Below are 22,700 nucleotides of genomic sequence, written 5' to 3' on the forward strand. Positions count from 1 at the left end.
TCCTCTGCACATGCCAGAAATCTTGAGTAGAGGTGGGGCCCATGGTAAGCACAAATAATGGCCAGCAACCAAGCCAACTCAGGCTTGGTGGACCCTTATTTGAATTTTACTCCAATCTAGACACAAGATCCCTTGTTTTTACTAAACCTCTGAAGAAAGGGTCTCAAGAACATTCACCAAACTAATGAAATAGAATGGAAAACAAATTCTAATTAGTTAGTGTTATTACAAGGGTAGAAAATGCAATATTGTACCAAACATTTGTCATGAAATCAATTGTGGCAAGTGGAACAAGATAAATGAAAAATGTCAAGGACACCAAATAAAGATCTTGAGATTTTGTCAAGTATTCAGAAATGATATTAATGAAACTTAAATGTCTTATGAACTACAATAGAAGGCTTTGAAACAATAGGAAACTCACTGGCAGGATTGTCAATCCAGTTTTTCAGGGTTCTTCCTCCTTAAAAAGGATTGAAGGAAGTGCATGTGGACCTACCCCTCTGTTAAAAGTGAATGGGGCAGCCTTGTTGCAAATAGCAGAACTGGACTAAATAAGATCAGCACTGCTCTTTTTAAAATGAAAACTCAAATAGCTTTTTTGAAAGCAAGTTTTGAAGTAGTTCTACCATTAAGATAATTTGCAGTTTGCCTAATGACATTTAAAATGTACCAGGTCCGCTCCAATTAGTTGTCTAAATAATTATTAAGGGGGCAATCCAATGGGGATAGCCATAAGCCTCCGAACTCGAAGCCTTACGGCCATCCAATGCAAAGCAGGAGGAGCAATCTATGACTCCATACTCCTCCTGCTCTGCATTTCAGTCTATCTGAGGCATCAGGGAGGGGGAGAGGAGGCTGGGGAGGCCGGAGGATTCCTTGTAAACCAACCTCCCAACTCCCCTCCCCACAGAACCGTCGGCTTTGAGACCTTGGAGAGGCAGCTGGCGTGGTACTCTCCATGATGGCTGCAAGGAGGAGGGGAGGGAGCTCGGAATCCTAGGACCAAGATCGGAGTGCTGACGCTGACCTTGGATCCAGGAATCCAAACTATCCCATGGCCACCCAGACACCCGGCAAAAGCCTGGCATCTTGTATGTCTAATTATTTAATGTTTTGCTGTTTTAGTGTAAATTGCAATGGCCAAGTCAGTAACATTTTCCACTGTATTATTCAACAAAATAATAATTAAGGGACAATTCTTTCCACTTTCTAATGATGTTTATTCAAGTAGAACTCAAATATTTCTGTATGTTTATATGATGTGAGGTATTAATCAGAAAAGTAAGTAAGTATGGTGTTGAAAACTATCAATACAACATTTTGAATAACAATTTCAATGCCAATATACACTGAAATTTTATATACATATATATGTATAAATATATAACATCACATGAGTCTCGCTTTTACTTACCCCATTCAACATTTGGAAACATAAAAAAGGCTCAGCACTGCAAAGCTTATATTGCTCAAATGGGTCTCATTGTTTCGTTCCACTACTCTCCAGTAGTGCAATGGCATATTAAAGTATTTATTAACCAGGTCCTGTGACTCCACGGACGCTACTGTTCACCAGCTCTCGAGCAGCTGGTGTAGCTTTAGAAGGCAAGGCTATCAAGCAAACCTTAGGATTTGCTTTATAGGGGTAACTGGCATTAGAAGCAGACAACAGCTTAAGATACAGACTGAGGCATTTAACTGCGGAAGCAAGCATCCAGACTTCAGAAACTTGCTGGAACAGATTACTGGGCCAAATTCATGTCAGCTGCAAACTTACTGAAACAAACAGAAAACCAGCAGGGATGAATATGGCCCATTATTTAAATATCTTGGTTAGAGTCACATAATCTAACATATCAGCATAGAACTACTGAAGCCTGCTTCCTAAGCTGTATTATAGTTTTCTGCGCTCAGTGTTTTGAAATAGAAATAGAATTTGTGGCAATGCTATGAAGTATCCACTTTTACTCATTGTCTGTTTGTGCTGATTCTGGCTGGGATGTCTCTGAATCTGCAATACAAGAGATGAGAGCAAAATGTATTCTCACTAAACACAAACAATAAACAACCCTTTTTCTTCACAAGTACTCTTTAAGGTGGACAGAGAGGGGGATCTACTCTTGTAATGTTGACTTGAAATGAAAAAACAGCACAGGAATTGGGCTGTTTTATTTACTCGTCTTTAAATAAGAGTCTTTACTCCCATTCCTTACACATTTTTATTTCCTTTTCAGTGTGCCTGTAATAATATAGTAATAAAATATTGTAGAACGTATTTAAGCACCTTGAATTTTTGAGATGTGCTATTTAAATGCTAATTATTGCACACGATTACAAATATGGACATTAACTGGGCTCGTATACTCGGCATGCAGGGCTAAACAACTGCTTTTGCCAACATGACACAGTGAGAAGCCTACAATCCTCAGGTTGGATCCAGATTTAGTCATACCTTGAATATACTCATTGAAATCAATGGGACTTAAGTTAGTCAAAACTCATGTATGGTTGATTTCAATGGGTTTACTCTAGGTATGACTAAATCTGGATCCAATCCCTATTATATTAATAAAACCTAAGACAAAAAGGGTGTGTGCTATGATCCTAATGATTCGTAGGGAAGTTGCATACAACCATATGGATGAAAGAAAAGGAAAGCATTCCTAGGTTTGTGGATGTAGTGTCACTAACATTTTATTTTTTAAAATCTACATTCTGTTTTTCTTTTTAAATAAGAATATAAGAACATAAAGCATGTTTATCAATCAAGACACCATTATTCAGATTTGATTAATCTATTCAGTCAGCCCTGAACAGTATTCTCTTAATATACGCATAAGTAACACAGACTGGGTTCTCACGACACACCAGCCATGGATGGTCTTGTTTTCCTGAACCATCATTGGTTAGCGCGTTGTGTGATCCTGGGCCCTGCTTCTCAGGGTGGGTTGTTTTTCCCAAACAACCCACCCTCAGAACCCACAGCCTGCAGAATTAATTGTTTTACCCATGATGGGTTGGCATGTCGTCTGCCAGCCTATCATGGGTAAATGGCATCTGGCAGCAAGCTGCTCGACGACGAGCAGCAGAAATCCCTGCTGCTCTTACCTAAGCCACTGCTCATACCCTTTCCCCTTCCCTGTGACAGCCCCAATAATGGTAGCCAAACGGCACCAAGGAAGGGCTGTCACGGGCACCCCCTTCACCCCCGCCGATCCCCCCCAACCCTAACCCCTTCATCTCTGTCTGAGCCCTTTAAAAATAAGAATTCCCAGCCCCTTTTTGCACAAAAGGAGGCTGCAAAAAATTTAAAAGCTGAAAACCGGGGTGGGGGCAAAATCCCCCCCCCGAATGTGTTGCCCCAACAGTCCTTGGAAAAGGCTTGGATTTGCCCCCCCCCCAGATTTTCAGGAGGGGCACTTTGAAAATCCAATGGAAGCCTATGCAGATTGTTCCCCATATGCTTCCATTGGATTTTCAAAGTGCCCTCCTGAAAATCGGATGAGGGGAACCCAACCATCTGCCATGGGTCCTTGGGGCAAGAGAACCCATGGAGGGGAGTTGGGCCCACCCCATCCAACTTTCAGAAGGGGCGCCTTTAGATTCCAATGCAATCCAATGGGCACCTTTAAATCCTGTTGGTTTGCATTGGAATCTAAAGGTGCCCCGTGCCAAAATTTGGGGGTGGGGGGAACTCCAAGACCCCCCCTGACTGTTGGGGCAAGAGTCCCTGGGGGGCATGGATTTCCCCACCACCACCCTCAATTTTCAGCATAGGGCACCTTTAAACCCCTTTTTAAAATGTCCTCATTCTGATCTTGCACAAAATCAGAATGAATAAAAAAAAATGGAAAGGAAAGCAGGGGAGAGTGGACGCTCAAGTGTGTGGCCCCCCTAGGGTGCTGGCTCACCTCATCATGAATGGGAAACCCACAGGTAAATGGGTGTTTGAGACACTTCTCCTTTCCCTGACCCCTTTGTTTGTTTATTACATTTCTATAACGCCCAATTGCCGAAGCTCTCTTTAAAAGGCCAGACACAAGAAGGATCTTTCCCTGAACTCGGGCGGGGTGGGGGGGTTATGATTTGTGGGGGAAGGAGGGGGAGGGGAGTAGATGCCCAAGTGTGGGACACCCCCTAGGGTGTTTACCCACCCCGGAACAAATAGGGAACCCACAGGTAAGAGGGTGTTTGAGACCCAGGGTGGGGGAAAGGAGAAGGGTCTCAAATACCCACTTACCTGTGGGTTTCCCATTCATGCCAGGGTGAGCCAGTGCCTGGGGGCAGGGTCACACACTTGGGCATCCACCCTCCCACCCCCCTCATTTCTATATATATATATATATATATATATATATATAATTTTTTTCTTCATTCTGATCTTGCCCAAGATTGGAAAGGGGAAATTTAAAAAAATTGTTGAACCCCATTTCTTCTGAAGCGGGGATGCCAGGCACCTCATGCCAAGCACCTCGCCTCTTCAACAGAAATGGGACACCATCTTTGCCTCGCTTCTGACAGCTGTCAAAACTGACAGCAGCAAAGCAGAGACATCAATCACTACAGGGCTGGATACCATCTCTTCCTGCCTGCACCCCCTGCACGTTTAGGCTATATACCAGGGGGGGGGGGGGAGCCAGTATTATTCAGTTTTCCACAGGTGAGCAGCAACAGGAAAACTAATAATTTTTTAAAGCCCTATTTGTGCACATTCCCTGGTTACAGGGAAGTGCCGAACAAAGTTTCCTGATCCTGTTATTGTACAAAAAAAGGACTGGATTATTTTTTTAAAGGGACTTGACCCTGATTGCAGTCGCAGCCGGGAAGGGGGACTTGGGGGCAGACAAGACGGGTCTGCTGCCATGTCCCCTGGCATGCAGGGTGGAGGACTAAAGGGAATGATCGGGCCAACAACCCACCAACAGTGGGTTGTTTGCCCAATCGTGTGGTGGGTGCACTAACCACTCAGGGTGGGTTGTTTGCTAAACCCACCCTGGGTGGCTAGTTGCCCACCATGAGTTAGTGTGACATGTGGACACAGCCACAGTATAGAAACCTAGCAGTGCCTATCCACTAGATCAGGGGTGAGCAACTTGTGGCCCTACAGATGTTTTGGCTTATGATTCCCATCATCCCGCAGCTGTGGTTTTGCTGGCTAGGACTGATGGGAGTTGCAAGACCAATCATTTGGAGAGCTGTTTTTTGTTTGTTTGTTTGTTTGTATTCTGTTTTAAACCGTTATGAGTCCTAGGCTTCTAGGAAGGGATCTAATGGATATGAATAAATGTATCTTTTAAGATTTAACATAGAGTTACTATACTTTTTGACATCCTTACATTCTCAAGTCACAGTTTCCTTTAAACCTATGCAAATAATGTCCTAGCATAGAAAATGCATCCATATATTTAACTAGGCTGATAAAAAACAATTTAGGCAACACTGATTTAAAGACAGTGCCAATGCATGTTTGCTTGGTTCAATGGGGCTTGATCCTAGGTAAGTTTGCATATGATTGCAACCATGCAGTGCAATCCTACATGTGTTCATTTTGAAGTAAGACCACTATTTTCCCTGGTGCTTACTTCTATGTAAGTGCGCATAGGACTTCATTCAACACATAGACCACGTTCGGATGACATGCCCTTGGTGCCAGTTTGCACATCCAACCCTCACTTTGGGGGGAGGGGGGTTAACACTCGCATAACCCCTGCTCGTCAGGGTTGCACGACACAACAACCCCCGCCTGGGGTTGCATATTAAAAATGGTGGCCACACACATTGCAGACTCACTGTGGGTTAAATAATCTATGGTGGGCTGTTGTGTCATACAAACAGCCCCACAGGGAGTTCATTTTTCTAATTTGCATTACATTTTCCTTTTTCAAAAGCAATTTTTTCTTTTTGCTTCCAGTAGGCCTCTGCTGCATAGACAAGTTTAATTAACTTTCATACCATGATCCTCCCTGTCCCAGCCACCTTGGCTAATAATTCTTTTCCCCCTTCTTACCTTCTCCAGCAGAGCACTAATGCAGCCTACTTGGAGTTACTGTGGAAATCTTACTAAGTTTGAGCTATTCCCCACAGACACGCACAATGCAAATACAAATACTTGCCTTCCTTCTTGGGAGCTTCTCCAACATGGGATTAAATTCTAAGAGGTATTTTGGATGCAGTGAATTCTGCCTAAATGCAAGCAGTTAACCTAGATGCCAACCCTACTATTTTTGTGTGCTTTGCAACAAGCCCACATTTTTCTTGAATTTGTAGCCTTCTGCATAATACGGTCCAATCTAGAAATGCACAAGTGGACATCAGCGTATGTAGTAGGGCTTTCATTTTGTTTCTCCGAACAGCAATTCCCCATGCTGTATTGTAAGCAGCTGCTTTGCATTAAAGAAGCAGCCTGTGATACAGTGCAGGAAAAAACAAATGAGGGCCACTGCATATACTGACCTTCCACTCATTCTCCTAAGGGCTGGGGCCAGTGTGTAGAATGTATGCTTATTTTACTATTCATATTCTTTGGTTGGGGCTTCTTATTGTTAATAGATATTTCAAAACACAGCATGAAAGAAACTGAAAATAAATGGAATGCACTTGTCCCCTCTTTGGCTATGCCTTGAAATAACTGAGAAGGATGAGGAAACTTTCCACTTCTGGGACTTCTTATACCAAATTACAAAGACCTACATGAACATATTTGCAGTATGTACTCATAATAAAGGAAGCTTAAGGTGTCTGGAGGAAAGGGGAGGGGCTGCTGAAGAGCTAACTGGAAGCCCCACACCTAGATGTGTACATGTGGACACATCTGCCTGTGAATGGGTGGGAGAAGGACATGAAATACATATAGCAATCATCACTCAATTAAAGTCAAAGGTTTTTGCCTATTAATATGTGACTAGAAGCAATGAGGAACATTAAAAGCATTTGTAATAAGCATAAGCCTTAGGTTAAAAAATGTTACATCCCCTAATTAAAATCTCTTGACAGTGTAAGTAAGGGATTATATGTTTGGAAAGGGATTCTTATATTCTGTTAAGGCAGAAATGGGCTGTTACGGAAGGGTCTTGGGTGGCATACATTCTGAGGTTGAAGAGTGGCTTCTTAGGCTGGGCACCCATTTCAAGTCCAGATTGAGATCTAGGTTTTCTTTTGTGTGACAATGTATGTTTCCTAGCTTTCTGCCTCTTTTCTATTTTCTTCTGGTACTCACTTGGAGGAGGAAGAGAATCTGCAAGAAACAATGAAGAAGGAATTCTTTACTTAATATGCATTCATGTAATAGAATCAACCTAAACTGCTTTAATGGTCTTGCAAAGTATTTGTTGGGGAGAAATGAGCTATAATGGAATCTATAACCTTTAGGAAGCCTTTGAATGCAATAGCCAGGTTCTGACTATCACCGGAGAAAAAGAAGCTGCTACAGCTTCTTTTCCCTGCCCTTCACATGCTGCTCACATGCCCAGCATTTTCCTAATTACCCATGCTGCAGCATGGGTTGCCATGTCATCTGCACTTGGTGAGGTGCACAGCAAGGGTGGCTTCAAAACCACCCCATAATCCCTACAACAAGCCATGGGTTGTGGGGTGGTTTGGAAACCACCATGTCATCTGAACCTTGCCAGGTTCAGATGACACGGTGAGAGTAATTAGGGAAATGGTGGGCATGTGAGTGGCACGCGTGAGGTGGGGAAAAGAAGCCACCATGGCCTCTTTTCTCCATTGATTGTCCAAACCCAGCCAATATGTACCCAGGATATTTGTGGGGGCTCAGTTGTCTAGAAACTATTGTTTTATTAGATGGTGAATCTTTGCAACAAGAGCATTTCTTCAGAGATATATTTAGGTGCTGTCTACCACATGCTAGACATTTAAAATGAGGTCTCCAGTGAGCGATAATCCAGTAACAATTATATTATGCACCAACTTTAAAGACTTTTATTTGGAAATATTTGCAACTAAAATCAATGGCAATTACTTTCAAGCAATGGTTATGATTCAGTGTGTGCAATGAGGCTTTGCTGTTGTTATTATGCTACACTAAAATCAAATGCAGGTTAACAGGACTTATTTACAAAACACTGTATTAAGATTTGGTGTGTTAAAATACAGTACCCAAGTACACTGTTGTCTTTATATCTCACAGATAACCTATCTGAATGGAAACAAAATCCTAACTCCTTATCCCAGAGAAATCACATAGAAGTGTTGTGGGGAAAACACTGAATGAATAAGCTATGAATTGAAGTCCAATTTCCAGAGTTTATCTACTGGGTTGTATCATAGTTTTAAGAGAGACATCTACTACATCTTTTTATTTTAAAAAGGAGTGGTAACACATTACCATTAGGCTGAGAACTCTTTTTCTCCCACTCATCACGCTGCTGAAGCCACTCATCTCCGTAACCACTGCTGATCAGTTTGCTAAAGTTTACAGGTTCATTTTTTTTGTGAGCAGGCCTACACAGAAAACATCAAAGAAGAACTTCCCTTAAAATTCTAATTTTGGATCCCTAAATCAAAACTAGCGCCCCTCTTTTTTATGTGTATTACTGTGAAAGATGTTATCTTATAATAAATTAAAATGCAAATAATAAGTCTAACTTTTTTTTAGAAGAATGCTATCAATCAAAATGGTAAATACTAGTTATACCACACACCATTCTTTTTGAAACAGTGTCTTACCAGTTTACTGAAATTTTCCACTATTGTTAACAAATAGAATATATTATTATTAAACTTTGCCATTGTTAAGGGGCCAAATAACTTGCAGAACTCAAAAAAGAAAACTTGGGACTACGTCACACAACTTTTCCTAAGCAGGCAAATATACACAGGGAAAAGGCCTGTGTATATCATCATGTATGAAGACTGTGCATGAATTCCCCTTTATAGCAAAATACTGGGGCAGGCGGTCCAAAGCCCCCGCCCCCCGCCCCCAAGATATGTGGAACTTTGGATTTCAGCTGGTAAAATAGATACACGTACAAATCTTTACACAGGACAACATACATAGATGTTCACATCCTCCCCCTTCCACCAGGGAAGAAAAGCAGTCCTGTTACAAGCACCCCAAGTCAAAGGAAAACTATTGGTAAATAAAAATGACCGAGACAAGGACATTATGATCCAAAACCATCACTCCCACAGCAATTCCATATTAAATACACCCAAATTAAAGGCAGGGGTACATCTACCACCATTTTCAAACATTTCAGATTACCAGTCAAGTAACATGCCTCTACCAAGACTAACCATCTGTGACACTAATAAGTTACAGAGGACACAGCATGCATATATGAGTGGTTTGTACAAATGTGCACATATTGCCCAAAAATGTAGCTCAAATTTTATTTTCTTTGCATACACTGATTTTGTACAATTGTGATATTATACTTTTCATTCTTATTATCAAATAAATCATCAACCAGTGATATCTAATTTATTAATAGCATCGAAACTGATTATTTTTAAGGAATGGAAAAATGCAAAATTTATTACTTTAGAGCGGATTAACAAAGTATAGCAAGTAGCATAATTATTAAAATTTGGTGGACCAGTTAGATGGAAGGATGGCAAGCAGTGGAATCCAAAATTTGTTAATGAATGGGATCTATTTATTGAGTGTTGGAAATCTAATTATGATATGGAAATTAATATTCATTCATGTTTTATTACTTAACTATTTAATTAATTTTGATGATGATTTTGTCCATGAAGGAATCTGTGTGACTTACGATGTCTTTATGCTTCATTATCTACTTATTACTTATTCTACTTAAAATGTATCTGATTCTTCATTCTCTATTTATTATTTTTTCAATTAATTCATTTCAAACTATCAAATTTTATAGTCTTAAATTTAGCATGTGTTTGTTGTTGTTCAATCGTTCAGTCGTGTCCGACTCTTCGTGACCCCATGGACCACAGCACGCCAGGCCTTCCTGTCCTGCGTTCTCTCCCGGAGCGTGCTCAAGTCCATATTCATTGCATCAGTGATGCTATCTAGCCATCTCATCCTCTGCCGTCCCCTTCTCCTTTTGCCTTCAGTCTTTCACATCATCAGGGTCTTTTCCAGAGAGTTTTCTCTTCGCATTAGGTGGCCAAAATATTTGAGCTTCAGCTTCAGTATCTGTCCTTCCAATGAGCACTCAGGGTTGATTTCCTTTAGTATGGACTGGTTTGACCTCCTTCCAGTCCAGGGGACTCGTAAGAGTCTTCTCCAGCACCACAGTTCGAAAGCATCAATTCTTCGGCGCTCAGCCTTCCTTATAGTCCAGCTCTCACAGCCATACATTACTACTGGGAAAACCATAGCTTTGATTAGACGGACCTTTGTCGGCAATTTGATGTCTCTGCTTCTTACTATGCTGTCTAGGTATGCCATAGCTTTCCTCCTAAAGAGCAAGCGTCTTTTAATTTCATGGCTACAGTCACCGTCTGCGGTGATCTTGGAGCCCAAGAAAATAACATCTGTCACTGCTTCCATTTCTTCCCCTTCCATATGCCAGGAAGATGCCATGATCTTAGTTTTGTTAATGTTGAGTTTCAAACCAGCTTTTGCACTCTCCTCTTTCACCCTCAACAAGAGGCTCTTGAGATCCTCTTCGCTTTCTGCCATTAGGGTGGTATCATCTGCATATCTGAGGTTGTTGATAATTCTCCCGGCAATCTTAATTCCGATGTGTGATTCATCCAACCCGGTGTTTCTCATGATGTACTCTGCATATAAGTTAAATAAGCAGGGCAACAATATACAGCCTTGTCGTACTCCTTTCCCAATTTTGAACCAATCGGTTGTTCCAGGTCTGGTTCTTACTGTTGCTTCTTGACCCTCGTACAGGTTTCTCAGGAGACAGGTAAGGTGGTCTGGTACCCCCATCTCTTTCAGAATTTGCCACAGTTTGTTGTGATCCACAAAATCAAAGGCTTTAGCGTACTCAATGAAGCAGAAATAGACATTTTTCTGGAATTCTCTTGCTTTCTCCATGATCCAGCGAATGTTGGCGATTTGATCTCTAGTTCCTCTGCCTCTTCGAAACCCAGCTTGTACTTCCGGTAGTTCTCGGTTCGCATACTGCTGAAGCCTAGCTTGTAGGATTTTGAGCATCACCTTGCTGGCATGTGAAATGAGCGCAATTGTATGGTAGTTTGAACACTCTTTGGCATTGCCCTTCTTTGGAATTGGAACGTAAACTGACCTTTTCCAGTCTTGTGGCCACTGTTGAGTGTTCCAAATTTGTTGGCATATTGAGTGCAGCACTTTAACAGCATCATCTTTTAGGATTTTAAATAGCTCAGCTGGAAGACTGTCATCTCCGCTAGCTTTGTTGTTAGTAATGCTTCCTAAGGCCCACTTGACTTCACTCTCGAGGATGTCCGACTCAAGTTCAGTGACCACACTATAAACAATATTGTACTTTACAGCATCGGATTTTCTTTTCACCACCAGACACATCCACAGCTAAGTGTCCTTTCGGCTTTGGCCCAGCCGCTTCACTCTTTCTGGCGCTACTTGGAAATACCCTCTGCTCTTCCCCAGTAGTATATTGGACACCTTCCAACCTGAGGGGTTCATCTTCCGGCATCATCTCTTTTAGCCTTGTGATACATTCCATGGGGTTTTCTTGGCAAGAATACTGGAGTGGGTTGCCATTTCCTTCTCCAGTGGACCACATTTTGTCAGAACTCTCTGCCATGACCTGTCCATCTTGGGTGGCCCTGCATGGCATAGCTTATGGCTTCACTGAGTTATGCAAGCCCCTTCGCCACAACAAGGCAGTGATGATGATATTTAGAGGATTATAGTATTTATTGTAATTTGTATATAGATATAATAAAAATATTTTTAGTGATATCCTTAACGTTAAGATCAACATATAATTAGTTATGACTGTACAGTAAAAGATTTCATATAGAAAATTAAACTGAAGCCAATGGTAACCCAACACTATGCCAGCTTTGGATTTAAGCACTTGCCTGGTAGACATCGGCAACAAGAAATTGCATGCAAGCACATGAGCAGGCTGGCAGAGGAGGGACCAAGTGCTCCAACCCTCCTCTGTGCTCAGCACAGCAATGCAGTGGGCTGCTCTTCATCTCTCCTCTGTCAGTCCTCAGCAGGCTAGGAAAACCTTGCAGAGTAGTAATTTCTGTGGGCTTATTTACAAGGCTGCATTACACATATCTCTACATTGTAGAATTAGTTGCACATGCAATCTTAGAACCTGGATTTAAAATACAAGCATTATATACTACTAACATGGGAGGGAAGTAAAGCCTGTTTCCTCCGTGGAATTCTTTAGCTGCAATAGGTTGCGGCGTTCTGTGTGGGTATCTTGGTGTTATAGCAGGAAGCTTTATCTGTGTGAACAGAAAACCAAATTCAGTAGTTAACATAAATACACATATGATTAAAACTGAAGAAATGGCAAAGAAAGAAAGAATATTCCCAGGAAGATTGCAGTATATTTGGTAATGCAAGGGTGGGGAAGGTTTTTTCTGTTGAGAGCCATGTTCCCTCGGGAGTAATTTGTCAGGGGCAGTGGGTGGGGCCAGAGCTGGTGGTCAGCAGGGTTGGCACAATGGTAGTTATTTCATGGAATTATGTCTTTTAGAGGGCCTTTTTGGCAACCCCCCATTTGTGTGTGCCCCTTCTGCCACCACCACATTTTTCTTTCTCTCTGCCACTCCATTTTTCTTGCTCTCTCCCTCCCCACTGCCACCCCCCCCCCCCGCCTGCCTAGGACTTGCCCTCCAACCTAAAAAATCTTTTTTAAGAAGTTGTCAAAAGTTTTTAAAGATACCAAACTAAAACAGTTGATATGCCCTGAAATATGCAATTCAGATGCCGCCACTTTTGCTGAGATGAGAGAGAGACTAGGAGGCAGGCAGGCACATGCGGAAGTTCAAAGGCCCAAGCACAGCAGCTAGAGCATCTTTTTGAAGGATGCCATGCCACTCTAGCAACCACACTTAATGGTCTGGCCTCTGACCTTGCTGATGCACCTCCCTACCTGCCTCCCAGTCTCTCTCTCTCTCGTTGTCCTCATGGTGGTGATGGCTGAATTGTGACAGGCTGGAGCAGAATTGATGCCATGAGCTGCATGCAAGCCACAGATTTCCTGACACTGCTATAATGGATGTAGCGATAGTTCAGCAGCCTGTCATTTTTTTGAGGCAAGGCCACACTTTTGCCACCCAATTAAATCTGATCTGACTAGTTTCTGATACATAAGGAAAAATTTGAGATGTGGTGACAAGAACTGTGAGCTACTGAGGGGGTATTTGTTTCAGGGCTGTGGGGTTCTTTTCCCCAACCTCAATCCAAATTGGCTCCACATAATGTGTAGTTTGGCCCTTAAGGTTACTTTAAAAATTATTAAGGTTGTTGCTTTCCTGTTAGGGCTAAAGATATGACATTAAATGCCTCTTTGCATTTAATATGCAGATTTTTTTAAAACTGCAAAGAGTATCAGCTGATGAGCTGATAATTGTTGGGATCACATCATATGTGAAGGGGGAATTAAACCCTTTCCTCCCCTGATTTAGTACTAGGGAATATCCCTCCTGTAAAGGTGCTACCTGCATTGGAAGAAAATCCCTCACTGGCACCAATTGGCAAACAATAGGTAAGCACTGCATCAGTGCCACAGTTAAATACTGTTAAGGCTAGCCAGGGTTTACTATTTACTAGGATTTGAAATGAGAGTTTGAAGCTGATTAGCAAATTTTGGTTAAGAATGAGCCTGGGTAGGTACAAGTTTAGGGAGGAAACAACACTGACTCAGTGACCATGACTTAAGGGGACATTATAGTGATTTGGAGGAAAAATTTGCAATGATGCAACGATGTGACTGCCAACTCCAAATACCATTTTCCTGACCTAACTGTTCTTAAAAATGGTCCATTAGACCATGTTTCCTCTACCTCTTATCAAGTCAGTCTAGTTTTAAGGAAACTTACCTCTTCTTTTGTGTTGCCTGGAGAGCCCTCAACTTGTACTCCATTTTCCTGATGGGAAAATTTTTACATTATTTTAGCTCTTTATTTTAAAATGTTCAAGTAGAACATCTGACCAAACTGCTCTCATATTAAGCAAGCAAATTATATATACAAGTTGCATGGAAAAATGGCAGTCTGTGCTGCCTGACTGGCCTCAAATTCTATACCAACTTCAGCCTGGAAAGAATATTGTTGTCTCCCCACCCACCCCTGGTGAAACAAATAGCACATTTCCATGTGTGCATATGAGCAGGAGGTATAAGACTGAAGTCATGAAAATGATACACACAATCCGATTCTGGGGCCACTTCTAACTTTTTTTTTAAAGTCAACAATCCATGTCACATCTAATTTGGCTCTTAGAAACCAAGAAAATGGCCACTTAAAAAAAATGTCCCAGATTTTCAGTTTTCCTGATAACCCTTCAAAATAAACAATAAGATTCAGATATGAGAACATGTTCCAGTAGCTGGAAAAAATGGATTCATACTGGTTTAGATAACTTGATCTAGAATCCACTAGAATTCACAAGAGCCTAGATGTTTTTAACTTGCTTGATAGGAAATCCCTGGGGTTGAAGTGTTTTTGTACTGTGAAATGTCCCTAAGGGTTTATTTTTATAATTGCACCAAATTAGTTTTTCCCTAATACACTAAGGAAGCCGGCCTTTAAACCACTATTGGTTTTTAGTTCTTCATTTATATCCTGCCAATACATTTAACCCCTTGTCTCTAAATAAGCAGGTAGCTGCAAATTATTTAAATAGACAAAATGAAAGACAGCATCAGAAACATAATGACATTTAAACCTGCTTGAAGATCTCAGAAATATGGTAAAATTTAAACTTGCTTGAACATTTCAGTAGTTATTTCTCAAGGTTTAGCTGTAAAAGTTGCAAGATCAGGCAATTAAAATAGTCCTGTATGTAATTCATGTTGAAGCAGTACTATCCAGCCAAAGTTAATTCAGCTCAATTTAATGGGAGATATTTTAAGCATAAGCTTAACTCTCCTATAGAAATCAATGAGACTAAAATTGTTAATTTTGCCTCGATTGTATCCAATATGACTTCAGAAAGTGAATCTAAAACAAATGGGAGACAGAAGCAGATAATGCACCGAATTAAGATGCTCACTATGCTGTGAAACTGAAAAATGAAGTTCCTCAAATGGCACAGGAAAGTACAAGTGGGTCCTTCAACAAGATGTTGCAGTGTGAAGTGTTCCTGTTCAGGGTTCCAGCCTGAAGAGAGTCATGCTCTCTTTCAGGATATTGAATTTCACTCTACCTCCTCCCTGGTTTTCCATCCCTACCACCACCAGCGGTGCTGCGAGGTAATTTTAGATCCTGGACTTAGTGTGCAATCCTATAGGATCTGACCTGGGTACTTGTAAGCCTCCGAACTCAGAACCTTATCAGTATCCAATGCAGAGAGGAATACACAATGCATGTGTATTACTTCACTTGTGAAGCATGCAACTAACATTTCTCTTCTCCCCTCCTGGCCGATCCATGCTTCGCAACTGCTTCTACATTCCTGATTCATTAAAGAAACAAAATAAATGGTTTGCCAATCCTGATTTTAAAAAAGAAATGTGCAGTTTTCTATTTTAAACTCACTTAATTCATGGTACCATGACAGCCTTTTCCACAGTGGCCCCACACCTCTGGAATAAGTTGCCACTGGGAGTCCACCAGGCCTCGTCGTTGCAGCTTTTAAGGTGGCCTGAAAACTTATATTTTACTCTGGCCTTCCCCTGATTATGTATTATCAGACTGGGTTGTAGCTCCAGTTGTCTAAGGTTTATTTTATGCTGGTGTTTGCTGCTGTTGCTGTTTTTACTGTGTTTTAACTGCCATATCTGCTTTTATTATGTGTTTTATTGTTGTACGCTGCCCTGAAAGGGCTCCTACTGGAAAGGCAGCCAAGAAATATTTTAAATAAATAAATAAAATACCATCATGACCACAGGAACAAAATGGAGTTTGCTTTCACTATCCTGAGGCTAAAAACAGTTATTTGGCAAAAGCATCATTTTGTTGTAGAAAAGAATCATATGTTTTTAAAGTAAAAATAATAAAATGAGCACCTTTAACCATGAACATGGCCAGTCAACTGTCCCCTAACTCTAAAAGGTTTTTAAAAATAAGAAGAAAGCTGTGTCTTGCCTGGTGGGCCCCTTCATACCCATGCTGGCCCAGGTACTGAGGCAGGGCTTGTTTGCCACTGCCCATCACCTGCTGCTCTCTGGATGGTCATTTTGGTGCCCCCTGGGCTGCTGGGGCCCTGGACCTTGGCCCCAAGATCCAGCCCTAGCTGCACCCATCCCCCCGCCTCAATAGCCAACCAGCATTCTATGGACACTGAGCATGCTCATTGGGCTATTACTCCCCCACCCGGAGCTTTTTTCTAAAGTGTTGCTGTTTGTTTGCAAATCTTGAGGTTTCCCAGAGCCTGCTGATACCTCCCTCTTTTCTGTGGATGGCACTGTGTTGCCTACATAAAGACTGGCACTCTGAGAAGTGCGTTTGCTATTAGTATGTATAATGTGATCCCTGAACAGAGAAGTCTCTTTTCCTAGTTCTTCAAGGCCTTAATTTCACAAGACTGTCCATTATACAAATTAAGAAGGGAAAAATGATAATAAAAAAACAGAATACAGTGGGACTTACTTCTGAATAAATATACATAGGATTGCACTGTCAGTATGTTGCAACAAAACCCCCACAGATGTTTACATTAAAACCTTTGCTGGATAACTGCAAAATTTGTAATCCTGATGGAATAGTATTTCGTTTTTCCAAAAATTAAACCCACATATTAGCAGAAAACTGTTTTTAATATGTGGCTATTTTCTCAAGAGTATAGTAAGCTAGGAATATTTAAATCATACCTCTCTCTTGTCTTTGTTCTCTTTGTCCTCAGCATCTCTTTGCCAAACACTTTTCATATCAAAATCAAAAGGCCCCCTCTTAGGCTCATAGCTGGGAGGCTGATCGGTCTTAAACTCCTCATGAATCATGTAGTCTGGCATGGTTGAAACCCGAGGTCTGCAGTGAAAGTTTTACCAATATCCATTACGTATTTTGTTAACAAAGTTCCAGATTCGTGGAAGTAATGCAACATTCTCTTTATTTTAACACTCATCAACTCCCCTGTCAGCCAAAATAAATTAGTAATGCCCATGAAGACACATACTTACTTAGACTCCTCGGCTGCTGCTTTGCTATGATGTGAGTACCACTCAGGTGCACCATAAGACCCCAGGGAGACTTTTCGTGGAGTAGGTGTAAAATGTCTCAACAAATCTTAAGCCAAAGACATTTAAAGAGAAAAAGAGATTTAAATACTGTGGATTTTTGAAGTAACTAGATAACGTGGTTTTCTGCACACTATTAAAACAAGGGATCAATATTAAATATGTTTTTATTCTAATCCTCCACATAAAACGGGCCAAACTATATGAGATGATGGAGATCTGACACTGGATCTCTCTCTCTCTCTCTCTCTCTCTATATATATATATACACATATATATATATATATATATATACACACACACACACACACACACACACATATTGGAGCAGATAGCCTTCAGAGTGGGAAATCAGCATCAGCATATATATATATATATACACACACACACACACACATATATAAATACACATATATATACATACACACACTCACTCACTCACTCACTCACTCTCTGATAGCAGCTTTGGGGAAGAAGTAGGAGGAGGATTTTCCAAACATTTCAAGAGACTAGATGGCCTAATGTTGCCATTTTTGCTGTGCATAGTTTGACCATAAGCTCTCTGGATGGTCATTTGGGTGACCCCTGGGCTGCTGGAGCCCTGGACCTTGGCCGTGAGATCCAGCCCTAGCTGCAGCATTGCCCCCCCCCCCTCTAATTTTTCACTATTATGTTGTCCAAACACAGACATGTAAAACAAGTAGGGCCTGCAACAAAATGTTGCAGTGTGGAGTACTCCTGTTCACTGTTCCAGTAAATCAGCCATGCTCTCCTCCAGAATACTCCCATTCCATTCCCCACTCCCACCCAATGTTTTGGTTTTTTTCCTCCACAGTCATTCAGCATTCTGTGCCCATTGACACAATACTCTTTGGGATGTTTTTGAGGGTTCCGCTCTTAAGGGTTTTTTCTCCCACCAGTTTTTTTTTTTGTATTTCTGCAGTTCTCCCAAGTGTGCCAATACCTCCCTCTTGTGGATGTTAGTGTTTTGGTTACATAAGCAACCACAGTCTCCCCTGAAGATCAGAAATAAAATATAAGATTATGATGATACAGGAATTTGAAGTGACAGTGTTGTGAAGTAGACAGCTGATTTTACAATGCTTAAAACACTATTTTACAACTCCAGATATGTTTGGTTTCTGTGTTGCAGTTCAATGCTCTATAGCATAATTTGATATTTACTATCAGTAATGCAGTCAAATTACACTAACTTCATGTTAAAGTAAGTTCAATATTCTATATAGTAGTATGAAGCTGCCATATACAGGAAAGGGGGTTCTAAATTAGAAAAAAAAAATCATATTTTATTGCAATACTAGGTTAGTAAGCCCTCAACTCTAATTTACATCACTGTTGTCCCCCCATGACAGTTCTGAACTTATGACTAGAGGTTCAGAGTTTGTAAGAAAAAGCCCCTGAGGAACCAAGACAGCTGTGTTAGCTGAGACCATAGAAGGCTCAAATTTTGTGAGCATTAAAATACAATGCATTAAAATACGATACTTCTTGTATATTCTATTCTCACCCCAATTTCCCAAATATTCTTATAGTAGCCTCCAGACTATCTATAGGTACTAGGCATGAGCCTCCAGAAATAGCCATGATATTCATATGGATTTAATCACCAGGTCGGCCTCCTTGTTTTGCCAGCTTTACATATTCCGAGTCAGTGTCTTTGATCCATTTCCTTCGGCCCCCAAAAGTAATCTCACTATGAGGATCTCCAAAATCACCAAGCCCTGGGATCTGGGATGTTGGTTGTTGTGGAACTTCGGAATTAACTAGCTCCTCTGATCGCTTTAGCGGCACGTGATAATACCAATCTGTATTGACAAAAAAAAGAAGAAGTTACAATAAATGGGACACAAATACTATTGTGGCATCAGGCATTAAATTCACATCATAAGTTGATGCAATATAGTGTACGTTATTGGTGATGTGAAAAATCTCTTATGCTTTATGAGACTGTTTATTTCTGAAACATATACCCCACCCTTCAGTGGCCAGTCAGCATTCACAGGGTAACTTGTGTTACCCTGTGAGTAAGAAATGCAAATATTACAAATCAACTAACGGTGCAATCCTATACATAACTACTCAGAAGTGAGTCCTATTGGATTTAATGGTACTTATTCGCAGGTAAGTGTATACGGCATTCCAGCCTAAAACATCAAACAACAGTACAGCACAAGATAAATGTCTATTCCATTCATTTGCACACTGAAAGGAATCACTACATAGTCTAATAATACTTCAAAATATCACAAGAACTATGGCCTAGTTTTCAGTGAGATAATAACCCTGTGACTAGGCTGTACCACTTTAGACTGCAGGTTTTATTCACTCCAAATGTATATGAAGGTGGTTGTTAAAAATAACAATATACAGCACTAGAGAGTGAGAATTCGTGTGCATACTGTAGAAATATACAGCACTTAAATACAACATAGATTTCTGCACCTGGAGTGGGAATAAGATTTCCCCATCCAGACTGGCAACTTCTTCCCCTGGCCCCATCCCCTCTACCAGGAGGGGAAAGCTCTTATTTCCTATCAGCAGCTGACAGGCAATAAGATCTGTTCCCTGCAGGGCAGAGGGGGTGAGACCTGGGGAGGAAGCCGTGGAGCGATTCAGTCCGGCTTCCTTCCAAGCCTTGTCCTACTTACTTCCAAGCAGACATACGGAAGCTTGTCCTGCTTACTTGTAAATAGACAGACTGCTCATGTTTAATTCTGTGTAAGCATGCATAGGCTTGATATTTGGGATACTATTTGAAAGTGCTGCTGAGTGATTTAGTCCCTCTTACTTCTACGTAGACTTCTAAGTAAAGGCTTGTCCTTCTATTTGTGAGTAGACATGTTTCCTACTATAAACTGTAACAATGGCAATCTGGGGTGGGGGTCTTTTGCCTTTGGCCTTGCTCACCACTGGAATGTTGTTCCCTGAGAGCTTCCTAAAATGGAATCTGGGCCTAAGGCCAAAAAAGGTTCCCCACCCCTGATATAGAGGATGCCGCCATCTTCATGAGTGCAGCATACAGGGTGTTTTGTTGCTTGTAAATTGATCCTTCTTCTGGTAAACTTCCATCTTGTTGGGATATACTAGAAGCAAGTATCCTGCCTCCGCAGTTCTTTGATCCCTCCCTTTTGGTCAACCTTTTCACTTCTCCCCTCAAATAACTGTGACACCAGACAATGTGGGTAGGCATACAGTACAGCAGTTTGCCACTCTCTCTCTAATACAGGGTATAGTCACAATTTTGCTTGTACAAAACAAAGGCAAATGCAAAAGGCAAAACCTTTGCCGCTGCAATCCTATGCGCACTTACCTTTAAGTAAGCACCACTAAACAATGTGTCTTACTTCTGAGTAAACATGCCTAGGATTGCTCTATACATTTCATAGATATGCAAAATAAAAAAAATTTTACATGCTGCATTACAAATAATGCATTTTATGTTGTTAAAGCAGTAAATAATTTTAGTTTTGGTAAGAAAATATTTCATACATTTCAATTTTTTCTAAAATTCCTGGGGGAATTTCCAGAGGAAAAACCACTGGAAAAGTGGTTTTTTATGGCTTCACAATTTCCAGAAATGTTACATCTCTATGACTCTTACCCCAAGTGGGCTGCTATAGCAAGTCCTGTTGCCATGACCCCCATTTTCTGTACATTCCCCTTGCTTTTGTGTTGGCAGGGGCAGATTTGGTACTGAGGCCTTTAGCTGGTGATCCATACAATATACTTTGTTCCAAGCTGTATGCCGTATGATTATATAGCTAATCTGCTTTAGACATAAGCTATTCTCAGTAAGGATGTGCAGTTTTGATACTCTTTACATGAGAAAGATCACATGAGCGTAAACAGTATACTTGCCACATGGCGCATATCGGTTTGGGGGTCCACGGGGCTCTTTATTTGTATTCCTCATACCTGTTCAGTGGGGAGGAAGATCCTTTTTAAAAATGAAGTATGTTACCAGATGGCATATAGCAACTGCTAAGCAGACTGGGAGATAGATGTCTTTTCCTATTGTCAGGGCAGGTTCACCATTACAGGGGCTGCTGGATTCCCCACCTACATATGTATACACACACACACACTCTTAAAAGCAGTATGCTTTTGTATAAAACTCTGCTCCAAACTTCAGAGCATCATGAGGCTATTACATTTTATTTCAGGAGTGGACTGAAAAATGAAAAGCTTCATGCTGTTGTTTTTAATTAAATCCCAAGAGCTACTGATGAGTTTTAAATTTACAAAACAAGAATGCATACTTAAGATCTCTTAGCAGCAGGCATAACTAACCTATGTCAAGTGATCTCAAATATGCACTCATATATAAGAAACTGCTGGATCCTCCAAAGTCCAGCATCCCACCAATCAGCATATTCTAGGCGGTCCACCATAATATGGGCAAGAGCCCCCTGATTATCACAATTTAACTTCTGCCCATCCTTGCTGTATTTATCTGAATCCCTCGGTACCCTCTTTAGCTCCCTGTAACAGTAATACGAGGAGACAGGAAACAAGGGCTGTCAAGTTGTGCCTTTAACAGAAAATGCATGACAGGCAGATGTTTAGCAGGTGTACCATTTCTCACCACAACGTGTCTGTACCAGCAAAAGCTACACCTGTTGAATTCGTGCCTGTTAAAAGGCACAGGAGCTGAGAGAGTGAAAGAAAGAACGTATGCCTCCCCCGCGCTCAACCTTCCTCGTTCCGCTAACCAGGCCCACCCCTGAGAAATGCCATCTTCTCAAATCAAACAGATCATCTGATACCCCAAAAGTGATTCTGGGTGGCATAACCAGCGGGTTCAACTTCCCACTTCAGCCACGAAGCTCTCTTTGGGCCAATAATCCCTCCAGGAAATCTACCCTACCTTCCAAGGCTGTTGTGAAGATGAACTAGGACAATCCGCCCCCGTCCCCAACACACTCCTATGGTGAAACCCTGAGTGCCACGAAGAGGCGGGGTAGGGCCGTCCCTCTCGTTCTACCTGGGCGCCTTTTTCGACGGCCAGGAGGTCTACGCGGGGAACACCACGCTCGCACACAAAGAGACACCCACCGCCGCCACTAGCCGTCCGAGTCCCTCGCCGCGGCTGGGACCGGGCAAGAGGCGAAAGAACCTCTCGCGCCCCGTTACCGGCTTCCCGCCGGCCGAGAAGTTCGAACCGAGAAGCGCCGCGCCGAAGAAGGGGAGGCGGCGGCGGCAGCCACAAACAATCCCCGTCCCCATGGCAACGGGGAACTTCGGTTTGTGTGCGCGCGCGCGCTTCTCTCTCTTTCCCGAGCGCGTGGCGTCGAAGGAGAAGCCACCGGGGAGGAGATTGAGGGGGGAGGGGGGACCTAGTTGGTCCCCTTCCAACAAATCAGAAGGCGGTACTGACGCTGAGAGGTAAGTGTTAGCCAATTGAATTCC

General features: G+C 41.7%; 2 protein-coding genes across 6 annotated transcripts in view; one reads left to right on the forward strand and one right to left on the reverse strand.

Annotated features, from left to right (window-relative positions):
* Positions 1–343: 343 nt before the first annotated feature.
* Positions 344–22,563, reverse strand: LOC146344599 (uncharacterized protein C7orf57-like). Of its 4 annotated transcripts, none has more exons than XM_084857711.1 (10): positions 22,347–22,563; positions 21,150–21,206; positions 18,899–19,096; positions 17,214–17,319; positions 16,905–17,061; positions 13,972–14,019; positions 12,269–12,369; positions 8,351–8,466; positions 7,087–7,237; positions 344–2,014 (listed from the first exon to the last, which is right to left on the reverse strand). In XM_084857711.1, the coding sequence occupies exons 2-10, from the start codon at positions 21,202–21,204 to the stop codon at positions 1,972–1,974; spliced, it is 975 nt and encodes a 324-aa protein (XP_084713837.1). In that variant the 5' UTR covers positions 21,205–21,206; positions 22,347–22,563; the 3' UTR covers positions 344–1,971. The 4 variants fall into 4 exon arrangements, with proteins under 4 accessions (XP_084713837.1, XP_084713839.1, XP_084713840.1 ...); XM_084857713.1 differs by having other exon boundaries at positions 1,205–2,014; positions 7,220–7,237; XM_084857714.1 differs by having other exon boundaries at positions 1,205–2,014; positions 7,220–7,237; positions 22,276–22,563.
* The window catches only part of SUN3 (Sad1 and UNC84 domain containing 3), a 28,608-nt gene continuing 28,234 nt past the window's right edge, over positions 22,327–22,700 (forward strand). Inside the window, exon 1 of one of the 2 annotated variants that reach the window (XM_084857707.1) lies at positions 22,327–22,676. The gene's annotated coding sequence lies outside the window, so the exon portion shown is untranslated. The remainder of the gene's footprint in view (positions 22,677–22,700) is intronic. The other variant, XM_084857710.1, reaches the window with a different exon arrangement.

Source organism: Heloderma suspectum, chromosome 5 (assembly GCF_057233095.1).
Source record: "Heloderma suspectum isolate Gila_16-S chromosome 5, 16-S_ref, whole genome shotgun sequence".
NCBI lineage: Eukaryota > Metazoa > Chordata > Lepidosauria > Squamata > Helodermatidae > Heloderma > Heloderma suspectum.